General features: G+C 38.3%; 1 protein-coding gene across 1 annotated transcript in view; it reads left to right on the forward strand.

Annotated features, from left to right (window-relative positions):
* ntng1b (netrin g1b) overlaps positions 1–26,289 on the forward strand; it is a 74,240-nt gene extending 47,951 nt beyond the window's left edge. The window contains exons 3-6 of the mRNA XM_079818512.1: positions 9,879–10,051; positions 16,441–16,467; positions 16,701–16,745; positions 25,847–26,289. Coding sequence (XP_079674638.1) covers positions 9,879–10,051; positions 16,441–16,467; positions 16,701–16,745; positions 25,847–26,097 — 496 coding nt within the window. The 3' untranslated portion in view covers positions 26,098–26,289. The remainder of the gene's footprint in view (positions 1–9,878; positions 10,052–16,440; positions 16,468–16,700; positions 16,746–25,846) is intronic.
* Positions 26,290–26,559: the final 270 nt, after the last annotated feature.

The following is a 26,559-nucleotide window of genomic DNA, read 5'->3' on the forward strand; positions in this document are numbered from 1 at the left end:
CACTGCAGACTGGGAACACCCTAAAAGAGCTGCAGTTTTGGTGATGCTCTGACCCAGTCATAGCCATCACAATTTGGCTCTTATCAAACTTGCTCAAATCCTTACGCGCAAATCCTTCACTTGCAGCCTAATATATAATATATCCCACCCACTAACAGGTGCCACGATGAAGAGATAATCAGTTATTCACTTCACTTCATAATGTTATGCCTGATCGGAATTATATATATATATATATATATATATATATATATATATATATATATATATATATAGACACTATCATCATCACTATCAGTCCTTATTATCATTGATAAAATAAAATACACTATCATCATCACTATCAGTCCTTATTATCATTGATAAAATAAAATAAAAATATACAAATTGTTAGACATTTTCTTTAGCAAATTTGTTGATGAGATTCACACTCAAATTTGTTCATTTTCCCCTAGCACATTTACATTTCCTATTCTCACTCAGAAGTGTTTACTTCTCCTCTCGATACGGCCTGTCGCTCAATAAAAGCTGTTAGGGTAGATGTCGAGAGCCAGGCAGGTTCTCCAGTAACTAAGGTTGGTTGACATACAAAAGTGAGCGAACCTTCAGCTACATCTGTGAAGTTCAGGAAGACGGACAGGTACGGGGTTCTTTCGCCTTCCCTTTTGATGAGATGGCTGTCAGATGTCTCTGTGCATCCACTAGAGTTTACATTTGGAGTCCAAGTCTGCTTCTAACTACAAAGACATCTAAGACTCTTCTAATCCTCAAGAACCAGAAGGTGAAGAAAGTTTCCAGGGGTCAAACAGCATGAGTAAAACTATGATTTGTACAGACACATTTTTTTTTGTAAAGTTTCCTTACTATATGCTCAAAATTATTCTAAGATAAATATTTAAGTTCAACTTTCTGCTGGTATACGTTCAAAGTTAAAAATGTACACATTTAAATTGCTTGTCAAATGTTCATTAAAATGAGTAATCTTTAAACGGTAAATTCTGAATGTGAAAAATTGTATTCAATTAAAAGTATGAACTCATAAAACTAAGAAAACAAAGTTAAAGAATATAGTTAATAGCAGTTCAGCTAAATTTAACTCTCAGAGAGATTGACATGGTAATGGTAATGAATATGGCAATGTTTTTGGTCTTGGCGGAGTAGATCTGCTGCTGCTGCACGTATAACATGCATGAAATAACCCCCATAGCAGAGCTATACAGGTGGAGCTGGGGAAGGTGGAGGATTTATGAAAGCGCACTGCAGACTGCTAAAAGCAACAGCTACCGGTCTTTGTCCGCTGATCCAAAGCAGACGACAGAGGTGTCAAGTAACGAAGTACAAATACTTCGTTACCTTACTTAAGTAGGAATTTTGAGTATCTATACTTTACTGGAGCAATTATTTTTCAGCCTACTTTATACTTCTACTCCTTACATTTTCAAGCAATTATCTGTACTTTCTACTCCTTAGATTTTAATAATAGCCTCGTTACTCCTATTCCATTTCTGCATTTTTTTATTCCGGCTTGTCTTAAAAAAAAACTATCCAGATAAATCGTGCCATCCGGATGGAGTGAATTTGATTGTGGTTGGATGAGAAGGATAAACACAAACCATTCCGACACCCTATTGGGTTGTACGCGATCAATCACGCCTGCACCTGCACAAATCACACACCATGTGGCCAGATAGGGCGGGTTCTCGCCGACGAGCCCGCACTTTCAGCCAATCAGCGATCAGCGAGCAGACGTACTCATTCATGACTTTAGCCGGGTTTTTAGCGCGATGACTCGTAGCTGTATATTCCAGTGATCGCTATGCCAGTGGCATAAATATACAGTAAGTTGTATCTACAGTAAAGAGTGGGAGAGTGACTCAACTCTCAAACGTGAATTACACCTGTGACTCGAAGACTCTTTATAAATATAACCGTGACTCCACTCCATCATCATATATACACACATTTAGGACATCTGTAACTCAACCCCGACAGCTGTTGAAAGAGGTTTAGATCAACCATTAATCCATTCTGACTGTGCGTGTGCCATGTACTTCACGAAAGACATACTGTAGTTTTGTGAACGCAAAGTGCAACACGATGGTAAACGCATTGTTATTTTTTGTTGGCGGATTATTGTACAGTATCAATGAATTACGCATTTTGAAAGGGGTGTGAGCATTAACTTGTGAAATGCCTGTTAATTCCATTGCTTTTTCCAATCTCTATATTGGGCACTTTTTGCACGTAAATTGTGTTTTTTCTGAGGGAATGCCATTTTGACAGTTTCTACTTGGACATATAGTCATATTTGATCCGTTTTACTGGGAAATAGATTTTTTTATCATCAATGTTATGTTTTAAGGAGAAAAAATGGTAACTTATCAACATTGATTGGTATGGCAATAAAATAATAATATCCCATTATTTTGGCAGTTAAAGTTTTGGGATTTTTCTTGGAGTGACTAGTTGCTTATAAGTATTGTAAAGGTGCAAAAAGTCAAAATTCAGAGGCATGTTATCAATAACCATTTTTTGCATATAAATGTACATTTGGTGAGTTTTTGGGCTGGAAATTGTCGACCCAATCTGGCCACACTGATCACACATTCAAATAATGGTTATTGATAACATGTCTCTGAATTTTGATTTTTTGCTCAGTACACATATGGTTCTTTAATGTATTTGCATTGTCCTAAAATGCGTTCATTTTCAATGGGAATATATGCAGCTGAAACAGGTAGCCTATACATCTAAAACATTTCAACATTAACTTTTTAATATAACATTATAGTCATTATGGCCTTTAGAAACATTTTTTTTTTTTTTTTGAGGAGGTGGGGTATACACTGTGGCGCGGCCTAATATTTTGTCCTTAAAGGGATACTTCAACCAAAAATGAAAATTCTGTCGTCATTTACTCACCCTCAAGTTGTTCCAAACCTGTATGAGTTTCTTTGTTCTGAAGATATTTTGAAGAATGTTTGTAACCAAGCAGATAGAGCAACCATTGACTGCCAGAGCATTTTGCCCCCACTATGGCAGTCAATGGTTGCTCTATCTGCTTGGTTACAAACATTCTTCAAAATATCTTCAGAACATAGAAACTCATACCGGTTGGAAGTACTTGAGGGTGAGTAAATTATGACAGAATTTTCATTTTTGGGTGAACTACCCCTTTAATGGCATTTTTTTCCCCTTACATTACTTTTACTTTTATACTTTAAGTAGTTTTGAAACCAGTACTTTTACACTTTTACTTGAGTAAAAAGCTTGAGTTGATACTTCAACTTCTACAAAAGTATTTTTAAACCCTAGTATCTATACTTCTACTTGAGTAATGAATGCGAATACTTTTGACACCTCTGGCAGGCGACAACAGGAGTCCTCCCCCACACAAACATCTTTTCCAGATAGTTAAAGACTGTACAGCCAGTGCCAAATAAGGCTGCACAGTTGCGCAGCTTTTCCCAACCGTTCTATATTTTGAATATTGAATAACACTGATTATCTCTTCATCACGGCGCCTGTTAGTGGGTGGGATATATTAGGCAGCAAGTGAACATTTTGTCCTTAATGCTGATGTGTTAGAAGCAGGAAAATTGGGCAAGCGTGCGCATTTGAACGAGTTTGACAAGGGCCAAATTGGCTAGACATCTGGGTCAGAGCATCTCCAAAACTCCAGCTCTTGTGGGGTGTTCCCGGTCTGCAGTGGTCAGTATCTATAAAAAGTGGTCCAAGGAAGAAACAGTGGTGAACCGGCGACAGGGTCATTGATGTACGTGGGGAGCGAAGGTCAAACAGACGAGCTACTGTAGCTCAAATTGCTCAAGAAGTTAATGCTGGTTCTGATAGAAAGGTGTCAGAATACACAGTGCATCGCAGTTTGTTGCATATGGGCTGCATAGCCGCAGACCAGTCAGGGTGCCCATGCTGACCCCTGTCCACCGCCGAAAGCACCAACTGTGGGCACGTGAGCATCAGAACTGGACCACGGAGCAATGGAAGAAGGTGGCCTGGTCTGATGAATCATGGCCGGGTGGAGAATAAATGGCACTAGAATGCACTATGGGATTGCTTTGGGCAATGTTCTACAGGGAAATCTTGGGTCCTGCCATCCATGTGGATGTTACTTTGACACGTACCACCTACCTAAGCATTGTTGCAGACCATGTACACCCTTTCATGGAAACAGTATTCCCTGGTGGCTGTGGCCTCTTTCATCAGGATAATGTGCCCTGCCACAAAGCAAAAATGGTTCAGGAATGGTTCGAGGAGCAAAACAGTGTGCTTGAGGTGTTAACTTGGCCTCCAAATTCCTCAGATCTCAATCCAATCGAGCATCTGTGGGATGTGCTGAACAAACAAGTACGATCCATGGAGGCCCCACCTTGCAACTTACAGGACTTAAAGGATCTGCTAACATCTTGGTGCCAGATACCACAGCACAACTTCAGGGGTCTACTGGAGTCCATGCCTCGACGGATCAGGGCTGTTTTGGCAGCAAAAGGGGTACCAACACAATATTAGGTCATAATGTTATGCCTGATCACTGTATGTTGCAAGCTGATAGAGATTAAAACCCAGCAACCAAAACCCAGCAGCCAAATAAAAAAAAGAATCATAACTAAATAATTTGAGGTAGCATTTACATGATCCTTATACTCCAACACTACCTCACGACCAATTCTTACGTATTTGTACGAGGTGGCTAATTCGTACAAATTGGTACGACCTCAATTCATATGAATTTGTACGATTTGTCTATACTGCAGTGATGGGTAGGTTTCAGGGGTGGGGTTAGGGGTAGGTAATTCGTATGAAATCACACAAATTTACCAAATTAGAAAAAATCTATTTCGCACGAGTGAGGATGCAACAGCAACCAATCAGCTGCACTATTTAGATGATGATGTGATCACTACCAAATGACTTAAGGACCTATCAGCTTACGCCATCTAGAGTTTCATGCCAGAACTTGGTTAAGGTAATATGCCTCTGCTGCTCAGGATACACTTTAGTGCGTCAAAGCGGCATTTATCGTTTGAATTTCGTGATAAAATGAATAGTATACTAATTATGTTCGTATGGGAACTCGGATTGAAGTATGTTTCACTTAAAAATATTTTTCTTCTAATATTTTTATTATTTATATTACAATTAGTGTGTTAATTAAGGTTAAAATAGAGAATTCCATTTTGTGGCTGGAAAAATACAAAAATTCACTTGTAATGCCATTACCCACTGGGTGCCTGTATGGCTCTTTAATAATACACATGTAGTCTAGTTGCTCAAAAAAGTATTGCAGATCATAACTGCTTACTTATTTGTGAAATTTTGAAATGTTAATAATAGTGAATAGTAAAGAATGCAAGCAAATATAATATAACCCCAAAAAAGTGTAAAAAACGTATTGTTCCTTATATGTACAGTAGGCTATATACATATGAATTCATACTGAATCAAGATCGAAATCAATATTTGTGCCCATCGTCTCATGAGCTAATGCTGATTTTAGGCATCTATGCTGTAAATCAACCAGTTAGCTATGGTGTTGTTGCACATTATGCAGGTTATATATATTTTATGTAACTTATTTTGCCACAAAATATATTGAGTTTTCCTTTGACTAAAGCTAGACTAAAATGACTAGACTTTTGGTCGACTAAAACTTGACTAAGATACCTTGTGTTGTCTTTTGACTAAAACTAGACTAAAATGACAAGACTTTTAGTCGACTAAAACTTGACTAACAAAAAAAGATATGTGAATGACTAAATATGACTAAGACTAACAAGGACATTTGGCACAAGACTAAGACTAAGACTAAATTAAAAATAGGTGACAAAATTAACACTACACCCCTGTATAGTCATTCTCATCATTTTAAAAAGTACTATACCAGCTATCAGGGAACGTTCTTAGAACTTTGGCTAATTTTCTGGCAAGATTCTCTCAAATTTATGAACAAACAAACTTTCCACTAACATTAATATAATGTTTGTTCAAAGTTATCTGGTCTTTATAATAGAGTTCTCAAAACATTATCACAAAATCATTATTTATTCTGTATATCGCCCATGGAAGTTTGTTTCTGAAACGTTTTCGTAGGACGTTCATCTAACATTTTTAAAATGTTACAACTTGTTTCAGAATGTTCCGAGAACATTTAAAATTAAAATTCCCATAATGTTTGCAAAATTATAAAATGTTTTGTTTCCTTAATGTTCGGAACATACAGAAATAATGTTTTTAAATGTTTATGTTAATATGAACATAAGCAAATGTTCTTAAAACATATTTTTGTTTATTTCTTTTGGGCAAAACATGTGAATACATTAAAGAATACATGTTTAACTTGCATCCAAAGGTAATAGGATGTCATCTTTTAATAATTAGATTTGCTTGATACGAATTTTACAGCCTTAGGCATTTGCAAACAATACAAAATAAGGCTGACAATTGATAGTAAATATGACGAGCCTGTAATGCACTTCAGCTTGAAAATTACTCTGTTATTAAGTTTCATTTGCAGAGGCCATTAAGTAATAACACCACAAGATAACACGCATTATTTCAGTGATAAACTTATGGTATTCAAGCACAATAACAATAATGGAGAAATTGTCACACAATAGCTGTTATTTGCTTTTCCAAACTGGAATTATTCTTTATAAGATATACGGAGAATAATGGAAAATGGAAGTGGCTGCCGAAGGAAAACACATTCCAGGAGAAACCAAGGTCAGGATGGAACATGTCAAGAGGAACTGACATGAAAGTCTGCTTTCTACTTCCTCTGAAGACAGACTATATATTTCAGATGTTATGTTTCACAGTAATAGGGCATGGGAGTGTAGACGGCTTTGTGTGAGAAGAACTAACGTTTAGACAGCATTACATCATATCATTTCATAATGTAAGCCATGCACGTCTTCTGTTAAAACGTTAAAAAGAAGGGTAGATTATTTTTATTCAAAACCGTGTCTCAGATTCATTCGACGAATTTCATAGAATGAAAAGAAGTCCCTTTGTGGCAAAAATTCATGAATATGAGTTATGAACTACACCTCATAGACAATGCCGCTCAGCATAACGCCCTGAGCCATATCTTTAGAGAGTGAGTGCGCAAAGCAAAACACTTACATCCTGGATTCATAACAGGAGGGAGGAGAGTGGAGTTAAATGAGTCACTGAGTGGTGCCACTCTTAGATAATGGCCAAAGCCCACTGTGGGAGATCAAGGAGAAAAAAGGCCAATAAAGAATTATTAAATGGATTTTCATCTTTCTGCCAGCACAAACGGTTGCCGTGCCAGGCGTTCTCCCAGCGGCACCCGCAGAATGATATTCAACGGTCCCTCCAATTTCAATATGACAATGCCAACGGCAAAAGCATCACGTCCCTCGCCGCTGCGCCGCGGATACACTGAACTTCGTGACATCGGCTTGATGATCCAGTTTCGGCTGGTTTTTAATTAACCCGAGGGTCAGATCTCAAAGCACACCACTTTAGGGAATTTTACTATCTAGATGAAGGGCAGTTAGATACATCTACAGATTAGAGATATGGAAGAGATTTAATTTAGTACGTTTTATGATACTCCCGAGAGCCAATGAATCCGTGCACATCCGTAACGGCAAAATTGGAAAGTAGCCTCTTCATATCAATGCCAAAACATACACAGAGGTTCACTGCATGATAATAATGAATGCCTTATTTAACCCTCTGGTGCTCTTCGTTTAGGGGTTGCATTGGTTGTCTTCCCGGTCATAAGTGACCGGACACCTAAAAATTAAACTTCCTCCACCCCAGTAAAACCAATGCAAATTATTTTTCTTCAATAATATTTTTTCTTTTTAATTTTGTATTTTGAGATGATTTGATGGTCTTTTTTAATATTTATGCAATAATTATGGTCTATTTTTGCCATTGAAAATTATACAACAAATTTTGTGGAATTATTATTTTTTATTATTATTATTATTGCAGTATTTCAGGTTAAAATAGAGACTAGGCCTTCAAAATATTTTTTTTTGAAGGCAGATTAGCGCCCTCTTTTGGAGACGACCTTTTGGTCTTTATGGAGAGGCTTGAGAATTCCCTAGTTCTCTTTTGAACACATTTAATAATTTTTTTGACGGATTTGAATATATATTTAAAAAATCTCAAAGACTACACTTAGCATGCTCGAATCATGCCCTCAATTTTTGTGTGTTTACATACCTAATGCTAGAAAAGTCACCAAGTTTCATATTTTTCCGATGAAGCTGTGATTTTAAAATATTAAAAATGTGGTACATAGGCTCAGTTTTTCATAGGTTTGTGTGTGTATAAGTGTGCGTGTGTGTGTGAGTGGATGTGTCAATATCACACTCTTGATGTTTTAGAGTGTCACCCCTTCACTGCTGTGTACTTTTTTTCAGCATCGTGGCCGATTTGTAGATTGTACACACAAATATTCAGTGAATTTTTGTGTTTTTGCCAATTTCCCATTCATTTCCTATAGTCAGTCATTTATGACCGAAGACAGTGAATGCTACTTTTTTTTTATGACCAATTAGCATTTTCGAATCATGACCCCAATTTGTTTGTGTGTTCACATACCTAATGCAAGAAATGTCACCAAGTTTCATATCGTTCCGATGAAGCTGTGATTTTTAACATTTCAAAACAGAAAATTTTCCGGTCAGAAATGACCGAAGAGTACCAGAGGGTTAAATAAATAAATAGATAATCTAAATTAACAACATTTACCGTCTATGCAGACCGAGGCATTTACTGTAGCACCATTTGATGTTAATAGACCAGCATGGAAGCTGAAATTAGAGTATTTTTCTGTTGTGTTCCCGCAGTTATTAATCATTAATGTGCAATGTCACGAAAAGTAGAAAGTCAATTGGAATGGATGTATTTCTGTAGCACGTCTGTCTCGAGTTCACAGCAGGAGGTAGCCACATATCCTCACCGCCGCGGTTCTCCAAAGAGCAAAAGTCCTCCCTTGAATGCGCTGCAGAAAAACAAATACTGCCTTGATATCATACCGAACACAAACCCTCCAGAGAGGTGTAGCATATCCAGAATGCTCAATGATCTCATTAACCGCTGCCCATCACACAGGGAGGCGGAGGTCAGAAGTACACAACACGGTTGTAACCTTTTGTCTCCTGGCAAAATCAATGACTGCAAATTATATTTAGAGTAGATATGGAAAGTGAGACCACTCATCTCGAGTGGCAGCTAAGATAATCATCCACAATCGCTGCAGTGTCTCTAAAGCCTTCTTTGTTTTATCTAGGAATTTAGGATGTATAACTACACATATGCGTCTTCATATAAAATAAAATTCATGGAAGGCATCCTTGCTTTGACATAAAGCGTGATTTCCTCTTACGTTTAATGCTGTCTAAACACACTAAGTCACAACAGTGGCTCTTTGTCAAAATCTCTTTCCCAGCAGACATCAGAGGAACTTTGAAGAGGTGCTGTTAGTGTCGATAGACTTTCCACTTCTTTTATTCATTCCCTTTTTCAATGTTAAAGCCCCACCACTGAGAGGCTTTCATTCTGCTTTTGTGTCACAGATGTGACCCACGCTTCTATTCAGCATCTCCGCAGGGGCATAGTCAAATGAGCTCTGTTTTTAACGGCATAATGAAGCTCTCTTCCGCAGCATCATGGGAAGCCTACGTTAAAGGTTGGAGTTTGTAATGGATATGCCACTAAGAGGCTCCAAACCCATCGTAAAGAAATTAATATTGCGATTCGTTTAAGACGTCAAACGTTGCGCCTCGTTCTTTGCTACCAACCACCAGCATCGTAACGGTAGCCCGGGCTGACATTTCCCGTTTGTTATGATGTTTTGTTCTCCATCCTGCTAGGTGCAAGTGCAATCTCCATGCCAACAGCTGTGTTTTTGACAAAGGGAAGCTGGGGTGCGAGTGCGAACACAACACCACGGGGCCGGATTGTGCACGCTGCAAGAGACACTACCAGGGCCGAGCCTGGAGTATGGGCTCCTACCTTCCCATCCCCAAGGGTACTGCCAATATCTGTGAGTACATCCTGCCATCTCTCACTCGACATGACTCATGGGAAAGCATAGTGCTCCATCAAGCACCGAAATGTGACCTTTTCAGTCCTGTTCCAAATGACATTTTACTTTCAGAGCAACAACAAAAAAAGACCAACAATAAGCCTGTAGGCAGCATGTGTATACCAGTAGCATATGTTGGGCTTTCTGAAATCAGTGTTTTATTACTTATTTTATTCCTTTTATTACTACAGCGTTTTAGTACATCAAGTTAAACTAAACGAAAATGAGAAATGTTTCTTTGGCAAGTAGCAGAAACAAGATAAGTTTTTTATATATATTTTTATTTTATTTTATTTCAGTGATCTTTTTTATTTTGTTTCATGTAATGAAAATGTTTTTTTTTATGTTTTAGTTAACAATAATAATCCTATCAGAAATGAGGAGGTAAAGATTTTTATCTTTGAAGAAAATGTTCAGGCTTTATTGCATCAGCCTCTGAAACTGTTCACTTGGTTGCACAAACCACACGATGCAGAATTACTAGAATAAGTCTTTTAAAAAATCACAGTATTCAAGGAACGCAGGAGAACACAGGAAAGATATAAACAACAACCAACTAAAACTTAGATGACATGGAACAATGAACAGAGGAAACCAAGGGTATAAAACACAAGGTAACCAAGTCAACCACAGGTGAGCATAATCCCATCAAAAACCACAGAAACTAATTAGCAAACAGAACTCAGGAAAAGTAGCACAGGAAACAGTACAAAAATTAACCAAGACAGACTGCTCCCCATCCCAGAAGGTGCATCCTCACACTGTAAGGAGTCTGACTGAGCAGGAAGGGAGTTTTGGAGGAGGGCAAGGGGCTGACAAAGGGTTGGATTCAGGAGGAGATGACGGTGGGAGAGAACAGGGCGGTATTGATGGTGGGAGGAACCAGGTCGGAACCCAGAGCACAGCCAGGATGAATGCCCACAGCGGACTTAAGGGAGGGATGAGCCATGTTGGAGACTTGGCAGACGAAACCAGGGGGGGTGGGCGACAGACTGAGACGGGGCTGAGGAGGTGGAGATCCAGGCGGAGTTGATGAGCCGGTGAGAACAAGCGGCATGATGGATTCGAGGTGGAGCCAGGGTGTCAGAGGACTTAGGCTGCGCCTGTGGGGCTGAAGACCAAGGCGGAGCCGGAGGGAATGCAAAGCCAGACGGAGCCGAAGGGGTGGAGGGACGAAGCACAGCTGAAGACCCAGAAGTCCGTGGTGCAGGCAGGATAACAACTGACTGGTGTCAATACAAGATCTTGACCAAAAATGTATGTACCTCTTGATGGAAATAAATGTTGTAATGTTATTTCCATCAAGAGGTGCATTCAACTCAGGGGTGCCGATTCAAATTAAATGAATTATGAAAATGATTCTCATATAACATAGAAACAAAATAATCACTGCAATAATGATCCAATCATAGACTCTTAAGCAATTGCCTATTTAAATCCAAACAGCAACTTTTTTTTTACCAGGCAGTGTAATTATATTTAATATAATATAATATATACATAACGTTGAAAATTGACTCCAGAAAAATGTATGTTGTGGACTTTTTGTCCAAAATGGAGAGCTAGAAGCCATCCTCTTCTTTAGATTCATCTCGGCATTGAGTAGTGGCACATCTGTCAAGTTCTTGGCCCAAGGCAGGGGGCTCATTGCCCTAATAAATCTAATGAAGTCAGTAACTGTAGCTCAGGGACAGCAAGAGGCTCAGCACTGTCCAGATGGTGGGAGGAGAACCCTCTGGCCCCCTCAGTGCAGGTCCACTCAAAACTAAGTCACTTCCATCAAGCACAAGCCATATACTTATGCAGTCACAAGCAAAGGACATTTTATGGTATGCTGCATCAAGAGGTGGAAGGCAGCTGCGGCGTTTCGGTTTATGAATAATCTCCTTTACATTCTCAACACTGTGCAGCAATGCATGCATGATCTTTTATGGCAATATTAGATTCAGCGCACCTGAAGTGCTTTTGTGTATGTGTGTGTGTGAAGGTGGTGGTGTATGAGTATACATGCTTTTGAAAGCCTTTAATATCGTTCTAGCCTTTCCCCCTGTTATAAAGGCCCTCATAATGCAGGGGCAAAGCTCAGACTGACAGCCAGTTATTAAAAACCCAATACCAGGACACATCTGTGCCCAACAGAGGAAACCAAGGACCACCTATATCAAAAGCAATATTAGCACCTGTTTTGGAAAGAAATCCACAATGCAACAGGCTTGCATATGAAATCAAAATAACATTATTGCCCCTGCAGGTTTGAGAAATCAATAGCCTTCGACTGTTGCATCGTCCCCCTTCCCTGCAAATGATCACGATCGCAGCGACACGCCACCTCTTCTACGCAGCTTATATTACATGTGAGGTTATGAAACATATGGCTCTCGCATAAAGATAAATTTGCTGAAAATGCAGAATTTAATTAAGCTGTAATGGCTTTCATCTGTCATCAAGTCTTCTGCTGCAATCACAAGAGCAATTTATCTCTATGTTCAGACTCATGGTAGGTCATGGTAGGCTCCGTGCAGATATATAGCTGCATGTGACCACGCGTGTAATAATTCAGCAGAAAATGAAATCCATGTCTTTGTCTGGTTGGATGGGCTTAGAGAGTCAGGAAGGAACATTTTGTGTGAAAGAGAAAGTGTCCTGCTGTGCCTTTACACCAGCACCTTACTGCTAGACAGAGTAAAGCAGATCTCTCTATGTATAAAAAAAGGCTGGAAGGGTCCATTTTGGAGTGGGGGGGGGGGGGGGGTTAACTTTGGGTTTGGGTTAACTAATGGGTGACTATTTATTTTTTAGCACCTTCAAAATATAATTTGCTAATCATCATAGATGAGAACTGAGAATGCCTTTAGAACTCCTGTTCGCTTTCTAAAGTTGAATTAAATTTAAAGAAGTGGACTAGAATGATTAATATTTAAAGAAATGCATTTGTTATTTAAAACATAATAATATACAGTGATGCGGCAAAACATTATGACCACCTGCCGTGCTGCCAAAACAGTGGCGACCCAACGAAGCATGGACTCTACAAAGCCCCTGAAGCAGAATGCGATGCACTTTTTTTTGTGTGGCTTGTGCCACAGTCGATTTGTTGGCTCAGACCAGACAGGATAGCCTTAATTGCCTCAGCCTCAGATTTCACGCCCATGGACCGTTGGCTGATGAACGTCTGATGCATATGGCACTCTTATCTGGAAACACTTTACGAGTTTCGAAGTCGTCATCTGATTGGTTGAATTCTTCAGGATGTCCGCGAGACGTGTGTTGCGTCGTCGTTTTTACAACTGTGACAATGAGCACTAACCAGGATCAACTAAATGATGTTTCATTAACAAAGTTCGGGAGGAGCATGTTCATCCTATCATTGTCATTCCAACCAGCTGTCAGGAATCAGTAATCAACATGTCTACCTAATCAGCACAAGTGGAGGATCACATAAATACCCAGTCAACTCATCAATGTTCCTTGACAGGTTTTCAGCATCCCTCCACCACCAAATACCGAGCTCGGAGCCCTCTCCTCGGACAGCACGCCAAATACGCATACCATTTATTCTATCCGACAACGCTGGATTTTCAAAAGTATATGAAGTTCGCGGCTCCATTGTTGCAGTTAACTTGCACAACGATCTTGAATGAAATGATTTATAGATGCACGCCGGTCTGTTATTGCAGGGACATCGACTTGATCACGCCCCTAAACATGACGCAAACGTTTGTCAGTCAAACGTCCACTGGGGCGGTCCTTGACCAACGAAAGCTTCGATGGAGTCCAGACCTTCTACCATGAGTCTGAAGGTCTGGCTACGCGAGACTACTCGTGCATCGATGAGCCTGTTGGTAAATTCTTACCACTGAAGACCGAGAGAAACCCACAAGCCTTGCAGTTTCAGAGACACTCTGACCCAGTCGCCTTTCCATAACAATTTGGCCTTTGTCAAAGTCACTCAGATATTTATTCCTGCCCATTTCTCCTGCATCTAACACACTGATTATGAGAACTGATTGTTTGCTTACCCTCTACCCAGACCTTAATATGTGGCATTGTTTGGAGATATAGTACTATACAAATACATATAATGTATGCTTTAATTTTAATTTATCTTCCAGCTTTTGGACAGCAAATATGCAGCAACAAACGTAATCAAACCAGCTTTGACTGTGGACAGTCTCTTTAACTTTCTGATTATAATAAGCAGTTGTCGATGCCACATCATCACAAGCAATGAGAGAAATGAATAGAATGATAATGTCAAACCACATGAAACCTAAGAAGTTCTCTGTACTTGCCCATTGTGTTGTTCTTTTTGTTTAATGCAGTTGTTCTTTTGTGTGACTGCATAAAGTTTCTTTATTTGCAATTCTGTAAATTACCCCAATTCAACATCCTGTGGAATGTGACCAATTCAGTTGAAATTCCAGCTCATGAACTGAAAGGGAGCCGATTTCAATTCATGCTCATTAATTTATGCACTGTGTACTATAGTTTTGTGGAATTGATCATATTCCTTTATGCACAAATGTCACATTAGCATTGCATACAGCAGCATTCTCCATAAAACAGCACAAAAAAAATGCTTGAAATAATGCATGTGTGCCAGCCTTAACCAGGCAGAACCTTAAGATCTTGATCTTATGCGTGCAGAGGCGGATTTTCAATTCTGTGCTCTTGTTGTGTCCCATGTGGGAAGAACAGGTGCTCAAGAAGCGAAGAATTATGTGTGTTTGGTACTTTTGTGATAAATAAGATGTGCGTTGGTTTAATCAATGCACACTGAGCTCATCTACCAGCTGTCCACTTCTTCCTGTTTTCCAGACTTGTCATTCATAGCTCAGGTGAGCAGAATTCCCAATTAGCCTTGAGTCGCTAACGCTGTAATGAGGCCTATGATGTGCCGGGAGAGCTGAACGCAAGAATTCAACCAATGAGTCTGAAATCTTTTGAGGGATTAACATAATGCGGTGATGAAATAGCTGTTAGTGACTGTTGCTAAACACTGGAAACTATAACACAGGAGAATACATAAAGTATAAACCACCTCGGTGGTCTGTGGTTTTGCAGCCGTAGCATGCTGAGATATTCAGTGCTGTTATTCTTTGAACAGTGTCCTATAGACTGACTGGAGTGCAGCACGTAGGTGCAACGGTTTGAAATGTCAGGCCTGTCATAATAGTTGATGGTTGAAAATAATAATATAAAAAAAGAATCTGATGGATAGAAAAGTCAAATCATTTATTAAAATGTGTGCTAACAAACAGCGCCACTAATTAATGAATGATAAATAACATAAAACATTCTGGCAGGCTGCATGTACACAAGCAGTTAAAAGACTGATCTACACAATTAGTTTTGAAGGCAAACGCAAATTGCATTAACTAATATTTGTATTTATTTTAAATAAATATTTTGGAGCAGATGGTGACGGAAAAGCAGTTAGCGAGTATACAACATAGCTGGGAATTCCTTCAATACGGTTTTAAAAACTTGAAGCTAAAATATAAGAATGTTTATGAATCCCATATACTTTTATTTGTGTCATTTCATAATTTGGTGACTTTACTAGTATTCTAAATGTAATGCCATCATTTTCCAATGTATTAGTCTTTCGGTTTCAGTCATGTAGATTATAATTACTGTACATAATATAATTACTGTTTCTATCTGTTATTGCAAATATTATTTATACATTTGAACAGCTGTATACAAAAAAATAAATAAAAAAGATTGTAAAAAATGATTTTACAAAATAATTGACATAACAAATATAAAATTTTACGTTTTATTCCTGTATACTTAAAATTACTGTACAATTACCAGCTGGTGTTGCAAATATTATATAAAAAATAACTTAATAAATATAAAATTTGAAGTTTTATTCCAGCAGTTGTTGCAAATATTATTTATTTTAAAATTGTATAAAAAGTATATTTAAAAAATAACTTTGTTGTAAAAAAATATATATATATTGAATAATAATAATAAAAAAAAAAAGAACATATAATAAGATAAACATACAGGTCAAACTGTTCTATCCTTAATGTTAAGCCCTGCATGCCAATGCAAATGTGCTTTTTGAAACAAACAACAGTTTTCAACCCAGTTTTGTCATTGATGATGTTGTGGAGCACAGAACTGCTCATTACAATCAGAGTGGCCAGACTCAATTGAGCTGGAGTGATTGTTTGTTTGTTTGTTTGTTTGCCCATATCTGATGTCCTCACTTAAAGAATGAATCCGTGCTGCATCACAGTTTAAACATGTATTTATCTGACTCTTAAACTCTGTGAAAGCTTCTGTAAATGTAATTGAAGTAATGCCAACCTGAGTTATTTCTTTTCCCCCAGGTATCCTAAACAATCTTGGCACCTCTGGTGAGTTATTCACTCGTAATAATATAATGAACATCATTTGTATTTCATATTTTTATATGGATATATCAGGATACTTTAAAATGTATAACAGAATTAGAAAAATATTCAAACATCCTAATTGAAGGTCTGTTGATAAAATGTACAGAAGTAACCGAAAGCCAGTTGTCAGCAGTAGATTATTAAATACTGAATAATTTTAAATATATTAATATTTCTTTTTCCATGTCATCAAGTTCGGCCAAATGCTTCTTCACTTGGAGCTGCAAACCGAAATCAAGGTAAGACTTTCAGAAATTAATCATTTGTTTAATGGCTGTAAAACCATTTTTGTCCAGCTTGAATACCCTAAACCTCATCCTAACAAAACTAACTCCTCTGCGATTTCCGTATAGCCTCAAATCTCAACAGACAAGAAACAATTTTGCGTGACTGGCTGTCTGTGGTTAGTTTGTTGTTAGGTTGTTAATAACAATGAGATGCTTATAAACAGACCAATTAATATAAAAAATAAAGTCATGGCCATGAAGCATGATTTGATGGTTGCTAATGTTAGAGGCTGCTAAAATATATTTTGTCACTACCATTTAGAATGGTCTCAAAGCTTAAGGATGAACTAAAAGCCACACAATTCTTTTGATGTTTATGAAGTGTTTAAGAAAAGAGGATTGAAAAATTGTCTTTTCAGCACCCCTGCTGATTGTGAGTGACAGAGAGAGGGCTCTTTTCTGTCAGGACCAGAAGCAGAACAAAACTGAGGATTGTGGGAATCTGTCTGGTTCTACACTCACATCTTCTAGATCCAACCCTTCTGTTAGTAAGCAGCCAGCGGACAGCAGTGTTTAATGATAACCTCCTGGATATCAGGGTCTTCTGATAATGTCACGGGTGTGTGCAGTAGGGGTGTAACGATTCGTTTTAACAACGATTCGATTCGTATCACGATTTGAGGTTGTCGATACGATTCAAGGACGATATTGGTTCATTTAGAACGATACGATGCGAAACGATTCAGTGACTTGAAATCGATTCAGTAACTTTTTTGCCAAAAATTGTGTGACTGAAATAAATATCTGGATACTGCTCAATGCAGGTGAAGTTTCCTAGATTCCTGTTGTTTCTTGTAAGGGAATCAGGTATCAATTAATTATGGATATAAACAAACAAGTAAACAACAATTAATGGCAAATGCATTCAAATTTTATTTGAATAAAGTGCAACCAACAGTTTAGGTTGAATTAAAAGGAAGTTAACCTTTTCTGCTCTCATTTTCAATTTTCAATACATTTTCAATAAAAGCACAGTAAGTGCAACCAACATTTCAACAGTAGGTTAACCTGCTACTTCTGCTTTTGTTTTCCAACATAAAAATATTACAATATTAGTATAAAAAATAAAGTGCAACTAACTACTCTTCAGGTTTAATTAATAGTGAGGTTTACCTGCTATTTTTGCTGTTGTTTTACAACATTAAAATAATCCAAATACAATATTAATATCAAAAATAAAGTGCAACCAACATTTCTTCAGGTTGAATAAACTGGCTGAACCTGCTACTACTCTCAGTTTAATAAACAAACAATATTTAACAAAGATAAAATGTAACCAACTACTCTTCAATGACTCTACAGATTTCTTTTTCAAAAATATCAACATGATCTGACCGCAGAACACTTCTCTGTGCGTTCACTATGTCGCCAGCTGTACTAAAAACTCGCTCTGCTGGCACACTGGTGTCAGGAATTCACAGGTAACATTTATCAAGGGTTGAAAGTACAGGTAAAACGTTACTAACTTAGCTCTTTCTCCTGGTGGCTTGATAATTTCTCGCACGTTGGCTTCTCTGTCAACCGCCATGCTATGTTTTGTTTTCTTAGCGCTGCTGCTGGTGCGTGCGTTGCGATGATGTCACAGATAGGCAGACTTAATCGAGTAACGTTTAACGGCTTTATCATTAAAAGTGCTAAGAAAAAATATCCATATAAAGTCTGACGTGCTTAAATCCAATGCGTTATTTTCCATGATCGATACAATCGATTGATTACCTTTTAAAACGATGTTAGATCGATATATGTCGTCCGGAAGGCCATCTTGCCGAGCACAGATCGATGTAGTTAGATCATAGGAAAATAAATCGATACATCGATGTAGTAGATGAATCGTTACACCCCTAGTGTGCAGGCAGACGAATACAGATGAATCAAGTTCAAAACATAGCTTAATTACAAATAATCTCAAGACAGGCAGACAGCCAGGCAACAACACAACTTAACATAACAGTGACTGGACAAAGACGAAGAAAAGGGAAGAACTTAAATATCAAACAGAAACAAGATAATTAACTGGACACAGCTGAACTAAACTAAATAACTAGGGTAACAAAGGAAACAGACAAGTGGCGGGAAAACTAAGACAAAGGAACATGAGAAAACAAGCTAAAAGTCCATGAACAAAACTTAACAGATTGGTGACATAAACTCTCAATGTAATTCGTCTCTGAAAGAATGAAGTAAGGAGTAAAGAGACTTCTGAAAATCTGCTTAAACCTACCACCATCTCGATAATCTCTTGAGCAGATTAATACAGTGGAGAAACTGTCAATCAAACCATAAGAAAGATTGTAAGAGATGCACAGGAAAGAAAATATGTCAAAGGACGGACCTGTGCACCGAGATACATTTGAGATTTGTTTATGAGTTAGAGAGTAGTTAATGCTAATAAATTAATGGAACAAAAGACAGTTTAGGATTTTTTGGAACTTAAAATAGCATGTGTAGATGAAAAGCAACAGGCACAATATTCTATTTTGAGTCTGTTAGTGAAATTTTTCAAATGGTAGGCAACGGCCCAAACATTTTTTGCAGGTCTGTTCTGTTCTGCAGGGGTAACATCAGAGGTATGGTCACACCAATATTAAGAATCCAGCTTAATAAGCAAAAAATGACTGAAAATTAAATTCTATACTATTTTGTCTAAATAAATGAAAAATAAATCACTAAAAAGCATTTTGGGGGGAATAAGAGTTACGTAATCAGATTACTTTTTTCACGTAACTACAAAAACGATTAAGCAAATTAAGCGATTAAGTAGTAATTAAATATGTTAAAGAACACAAATATACTTTATGTATTTAATCTCACTTTATTAGCCAATGTCTTTGCTGCTGAAATTCACCAGTTCAATGAGCAATGACTTTAGATAACCATCACATTTGTGTTTCAGTTTGTTTTTATTGCTGAAGTACGAGAATTGAACTTTCTTCACCTGCGTCCTTGAGTATGGCAGCACAGCTGAAAGTTTTCTATGAGCTGCGCTCTATTGTACAGGCATGAACTTACATTTTCTTTTGCATTTGCACTTTTGGGGCCCTATCATACACCTGGCGCAATGTGATGCCAGGCACGACGCAAGTGTTTTTGCTAGTTTCAGCTTAATGCAGTTATCATTTTCACATCCAGCTCCCACGTTGTTTAAATAGCAAATGCACTCGCGCACATCTGTTTGCCCATGGGCGTGCTGGTCTGAAAAGAGGTTTGTTCAGGCGCATTGTTTGCGCGTTGCTATTTTGAGGCAACTGAAAATGACTGTGCCATTAACCAACAAAAACCAGGTCTAAAGTCAATGGCGCATTTATTTATTTCTTTGTTATTTAAGGGGCGCGTTATTAATATGCGCCTATAGGCGGGTGCACAATGCGCGTACACTCTGCTTATTACACACACAGGGATGTGTAGCAGCACACAAACATTTTTATATATTACAAATAAAAGGATTCCTCTCTAGAGAAGCTTTCAGTCTTTCCGATCGCAAATTCCACCATGAAAATAGCGAATCCGCCATGGTACAAGCGCAACTGGCTTTTAAAGGGAATGGGAGATGAGACTCTGATTCGTTTATTGCACGTTACGCCCAAAACACACCCATGACTCATTAAGAGACTATAGGTACAACCCTTTTGGACTATGTGCCTGATGTGCCGACAGTTTTTTCCGTCATTAAACTAGCAAAAGTGGATTCGGACACGCCCTAAGTGCACCTGCGCCAAGTGCTTCAGACCATGCGCTGAGATCATTAAAATAGGGCCCATAGTGTGAAAGTGCCTTTACATTTGCCAAACATAGAACTGTTTCTCATAAAAAATAAAAAAACAAGCAAGCCCAGAACAAGTGAGAAAAAGTTACTCAAAAGTAATGTAACACATTACTCTCCATAAAAAGTAATGCAATTAGTTACTTTAGGGAGTAACCTAATATTGTAACATTATTTTTTTTAAATAACTTTCTCCAACGCTGCTTAAAAGTACAATCAATTATAAGGTACGGTATGGAAAAGGGATATTCATTTTGAGATTTACTAAAGATTTCATTTAACAGAATTAGTGTTTTTTAAAGGACAACCTTACCTTTGCCATAATCTAACATTTAGTTAATCTAAATGTAAAAATAAGGGAAATGAGCATGAACAATTAAATATCCAATATCGACTGAAAAAACCCTCTAATATCTAACTGATATGTGGGATTGCGTGACATGCCTTCATCCTCAAAAAAAAAAAAAGTACAAAACAATGCAATGCATATTTTTTTGTTTTCTTTTGTGCAATGACCAGTAAATCTGGATAAAATCAATAGAGAACCACTGATCTATAGACAATATTGGAACTGTGAGAAGAGCCTAAACTTGGAGAATTTAATTATAATAAAGAGAGCAAGCAGAAAATAAACTAAACATAGAAGTTCCTTAGTTTCATTCACAATTCAAAAATTACTCATGTCAATAAGGAACACTGAAACCTCTTCTCTGACCTGTTAGGGAACGGATAGATCTGCCGAATACGTGCGTCACTATTGCTCAAGTCGGGAGCTGCCTGTTCTGTTCCGTTGGCGTGTGAAAAAGTCACTGTACTCTGCGAAGGTGTGATACAGCACATATGTCTCCCAGGGAGAGACAGACCTCGGCCAGGGTTCACACTTCTTTTTTTTTTCTTAGGTCAGAAGGTAAAGCCAGCACAAGTGTAAATGCAATCCATGCCACTATACGCTATACATGTGACAGATGACCTTGCACGTCTTTCGCAATGAAGTTGAAGACCGGGACAGACGTAAGCGTGTGTGTTCAATGCTCCCTCAGCGTGGGTGTACATATTTGAAGAAAGAAGCAGTCAAAGAAGCAGCAGCAGCGGGTCTGTCTTCTGGGTACACTTGAACCGCACCCTGTGCTCAAAACTAATCTTGGGTACAGATGCTGCTGGAAAGACAATAGCTCTGTAGGGTCCTCTGGAGGCCTGTCAGCATTTGGATAATCCCATACATAGTGAACAAAGTAAACTTCAAGCCTGGAGATTTAAAGTTTAAATCCCAGCAAAATCTTTCCAGAGCTGTCAGTCAAAACGGACATTGAGCTTTTCTGAGCACCAGTTAAACCATGCCAGATGGGCTTTTCCTGGAGAGATATGATATAAACGTGATATTTCAGTGTTAAAATCATCCTCAGCACTTAATAAATTATTATTTATTTATTTTTTATGTGATGTATTTCGGTTTGTTTATATAATAGTAGAATTGCAAGTATAGTCAAGTCAAGTCATCTTTATTTATATATCACTTTACACAATATAGATTGTTTCAAACCAGCTTTGTAGTGATAAACAGGAGAATAATGATTCAATGGTGCAAACAGGATTCAATTCTAAAAAGACAACAGTAATTGTCATTGTTGTCATTGTTTTGCTGAAGTCAGTTCATTGTTGATTCAGTTTGGTTCAATAACTGTGCAAAGTTCATCAGTTATGGGATGTGTTCAATTCATCTATAAATCAGCTCTGGAGTTTAGGTTCTCATCCAAAAGTGACAGTGCCGTCGTCAATAATGTTGCTGAAATGGCTCTCATACATTCAATACTGACAAAAACATTTGATGTGTATTTGATGTGTGAATGTGTTCTAGTACCTGACATATGAAATAAGAGGAAACCTGTGATAGAATCAATCTGGAAATAAGGAAAAACAGCAGGAAACAAAAATAGCATTCAGATGAAGAAAAGCCTATCACAACTTCTGTTTTATGCCAACTTTAACAACAGTTCTATACTTTTGAACCAACATGGTTTGAGTGACGGATCTATGACAAAGTTACTACAGTTACGGCCTACAGTCATGACTAGGTCATTTATTTCTCCAACAATGCATTGTCCTATGGTAGTTAAGCAGAGAGTCATGCTGTTGTACAGAGTTATGTTGTTGGTCAGACTGGTTTTAAAAATTTATAATAATAAACCAGCTAAACACCAGCTTGGCCATGCTGGGAAACCATTCTAAACCAGCTAATACACTGTAAAATCCAACAGCTGTTCTAACTAACATTTATTGGTTTATTTTACTTAAAGGTTTAGTGTGTAGTATTTATGAGGATCTATTGACAGAAATGCAAGATGTTATACATAACTGTTTTCAGTGGTGTATAAAGACCTTTCTTAAAGGGTAACTTCAGTGATTTAGCATTAAGCTTTGTATCAGTAGAAACCCCTTAGTATATTTGAATTTATTGTACTTTCCCCCCTCATATCCCCCTGAGACGAGAAAATTATGCATTTTATTTTTGGAAAAAAATCCTCAGATGACGCAAATATCGTCATTTTGCGTCATCTGAGGATTTTTTTGGCCAGAGGCTAAAAATTACAGCTAGTAGAAGGAGCTGTTCCGCATGATGCTTTCCGCATCATTATGATCCACCTCATGAGGTATTTCCCAGGATCAGAAGAGCCTCTTCAATACCCTTATCAGTATCGCCATTTTGTGCCGTCATGTTTCTACAGTAGCCCTACACAGACAAACTCTACGGAGCGCCAGTCACACTCTGCTCTCTCCGAAGACAACATTTTTGTCCTGTGTTGGTCCCCATAGCTTCTCTATGTGCTACGAAAGGGAGGGGTGAGCGGTGTGTGATTGTAACGTACAACCTCACCACTAGATGCCGCTAAAATTCACACACTGCACCTTTAATGACGTAACTTAATTGTAAAAATCTGTACTATTCACATACTATGCCTTGTTTACTCAGAAAACCTGAGTACCATGAGTACCATTTTGACAAGCACAAAAAAAAGAGTTCTTGAAGCGGGGCAATTCTTAGTAGACTTTTTCACTAATTTCCCCCTCTTCTGCAGTTATCCTTCTCTAGTTGCGTTCACTTATTTCCCAAAGTCATCTTGAATGTTGAATTGTCCATACAACTGAACATTTTCAGAGAACATCACATAAGCTGACTTCATAAATTGATGTTGATATTCCTAAAATGTTTTTGTGTGTTCCCTTTTGGTTGGGTATTTGGAACTTAATTTAAATTATTGGAATTATCTTCCTATTGATGCAGTGATGCAACAAGAAATCACTATTTAATTTCAAAGGAAGAGAAGTAATAAACAGATTACTTTTAAAAGATGACCAAACTTCTAACTAAATCATTAACTTGTCTATATTTCATGACGAATGATGATCTTTTAAAATTGTATTGCTACTTATGTCATAAACACCTTGTGAAGCTTTTAATTGGGTTGATATAATCCCTCTATATTTGTGACAATATCTTGCAATTGACCATGCTTGAGTCACACACAGACTTCAACATTCAGCATGCAAAATAACAGTGGTAACAACAATGGTAGCTATACTAAGGGTCTGTTCACACTTGTAGTTCGGTTCGTTTGGTTCGGACCAAAAAAACTAAAACAAAACATATAGTCCTGGTCCGCTTATAGTGTTCACACTGGCATTTTTGACAGCGAACCTAAAGTTATTGAACCAAAGGCATAGGGATACGGTCACAACCTGATTGGTCGGCTTTTATGACGTATATTTCGCGACGGAGCTTGCTTACCGAACATTTAAAACAATGCTGTGTGCTGAATTAAACGCAATCATTTTATGCGTGTACATATGGTTTTATTTTTACCAGCTTAGAATTCACGAAGAGCTCATAAAATGTTCAAAACATTCAAAACAGCGCCAGGATTTCCTCCGTTGTATGCAGAAACGAAGATCTGCATATATTGATGAGGCACTTTACCTCCTCGTTGCTCCACGTTTGCCCTCTACTCATTTTGGATACACCGATCTTTCCGCGTCGTCAAATCAGCTGACTTGTAGCGTCGCATCTTGTGACATCACGCCCTGTTTTTGGTTTGTTTACATGTCTTTGGTCCGTGTTGCGTTCATATATCAATCGAACCGCACCAGAGTTCGTTTGGAAGCGGACCGAGACCCATCCAGGGTTCGGATGGCAGCATTCACATATGTTCAAATGAACCGCACTAACCGAGCAATCGCACCAGGGTTCGTTTTAATCGAACCAAACATGACAAGTGTGAACGCACCGCACCCTAAGTCAACTCTTTTTTAGTTTCTAGAACTCTCATGTAAGTGAACTATACTAAGCATTTGTCATACTATTCCTATTTCACTTTACTTTGTTTTTAAGGCAATCGATTTGCAAGTAAGTCTAACTAATTAGATTTTACAGCGTAACTAAGCCTGGGCTGCTTTTTCAGCAGGGTTACTGCTCATAGATGAGTTTTTTTTTTTCTTCTTCAATTCTGTCCCTGCTTCTTAGAGACCCCAGATGAAATTCATCTGAATGAAAGCAGCATGTGATTACTCTCAGTTTCTGAGCAAATAGCCCTGTCTCTCCTCCCAAAGCAAATATTTACCTTGATAATGGAAGCAAGTACAATGGAATAGCAATCATATTTTTTCCACTAAAGAGGTTGTTTACAGGTCAAGGAAAGGAAGATTAGAGCAATTCGGGCTGGATTGGCATTTATGGCGTGTATTTAATTGCACACCAATTCCCTGTTTGAGATTGCATTTTGGAGGGGGAAAAAAACTCAAATCGTATATATGGTATGTTTATTTTTTATTTCGAAATGATCACGTCATGGATTCCATTTATGGCTCATAAACAATAGGTGTTGATTGCGTTTACTGCAAAGCTCATATGCCAAAAGGACTAATCAACTGGAGTTACCAGCAGTGCAGCATTTGGACCTTCCCCGGTAGCTTAAAAGTCCAAAAGTCAGCAGTGGTGTTTGCAATTTTGGTCACACGCTGTAAAATGTGTCACACAACGATATATTTCCTGCCCCAAATCCCACCTCCCACTCTATGATTAATCATATCACTTCTGCAATATTACAGTGGGACTTCCATCCCCCGTGGTGTCCTTAAAAGTAACCGCTGAGCCTCTCGCCAGCGCCCTTCATAAACAATCACACACACAGCAACCTGATGATCATCTTGATGGATGCACTTTTTTTCCTGGAAAGTGTTTCCTGGTGGGGGGAGGAAAGCAATGTGTGTGTTCACCTCTCTTTTTCTCTGCTCCCCACAGCTCGAGTGTGTGACAACGTTCTCCTGCGCTGTCAGAACGGCGGCGTGTGTCACCACCACCATCGCTGCCAGTGTCCGGCAGGTTTCAGCGGCATACTGTGCGAGAAGGCCCAATGCCAGGGTGACTCTTGCGAGGAGCTGCAATCCAGTCAGCCATCCCTCCGCCCCCCACCCACGGCCCAGACTCTCCCGCTGGCTCTTCTATCTCTCATCCCCTCCCTGCTGGCCACCCGGGGCCTTACATCACTCTGAGGGGAACGCTTTCGCCCCAAAGACAGTCTCAACAGGGGCTCTAATCCGGAGTTTCTGTTAGAGGACACACGACGGCTGAAAAGAAATGCTCCCTTGATGCGGAAGAAAAACAAAACTTATTTTTAGGAAACCACAAGGTTTTCTACCCAGTATTATATCAATTAAAGTTTGCCAGAGATGATGGATAAACTGAAAAAAAAAAAAAAAAACTAGAGAACCTGCGAGAGAGAAAAAAACAACAATAACATAAAATGCTGACACTAATGACTGTCTTTGTCTTTGTTGAAAATGTAAGGATGGAATCAAATCAATACACTGTTACATTGCTCTGAAGCCAACCGTCAGTTTAAGACTTCATCTCAAACCTCAGAGCACAGAAACACTGCAATACGATTTGTTTGGAGACATCATTGATGTGAAGATGAATCAATATGAACTCGTAGACTGTCATTTAAATTTACG

Source organism: Gobio gobio, assembly GCF_949357685.1.
Source record: "Gobio gobio genome assembly, chromosome: 6".
Classification (NCBI taxonomy): Eukaryota; Metazoa; Chordata; class Actinopteri; order Cypriniformes; family Gobionidae; genus Gobio; species Gobio gobio.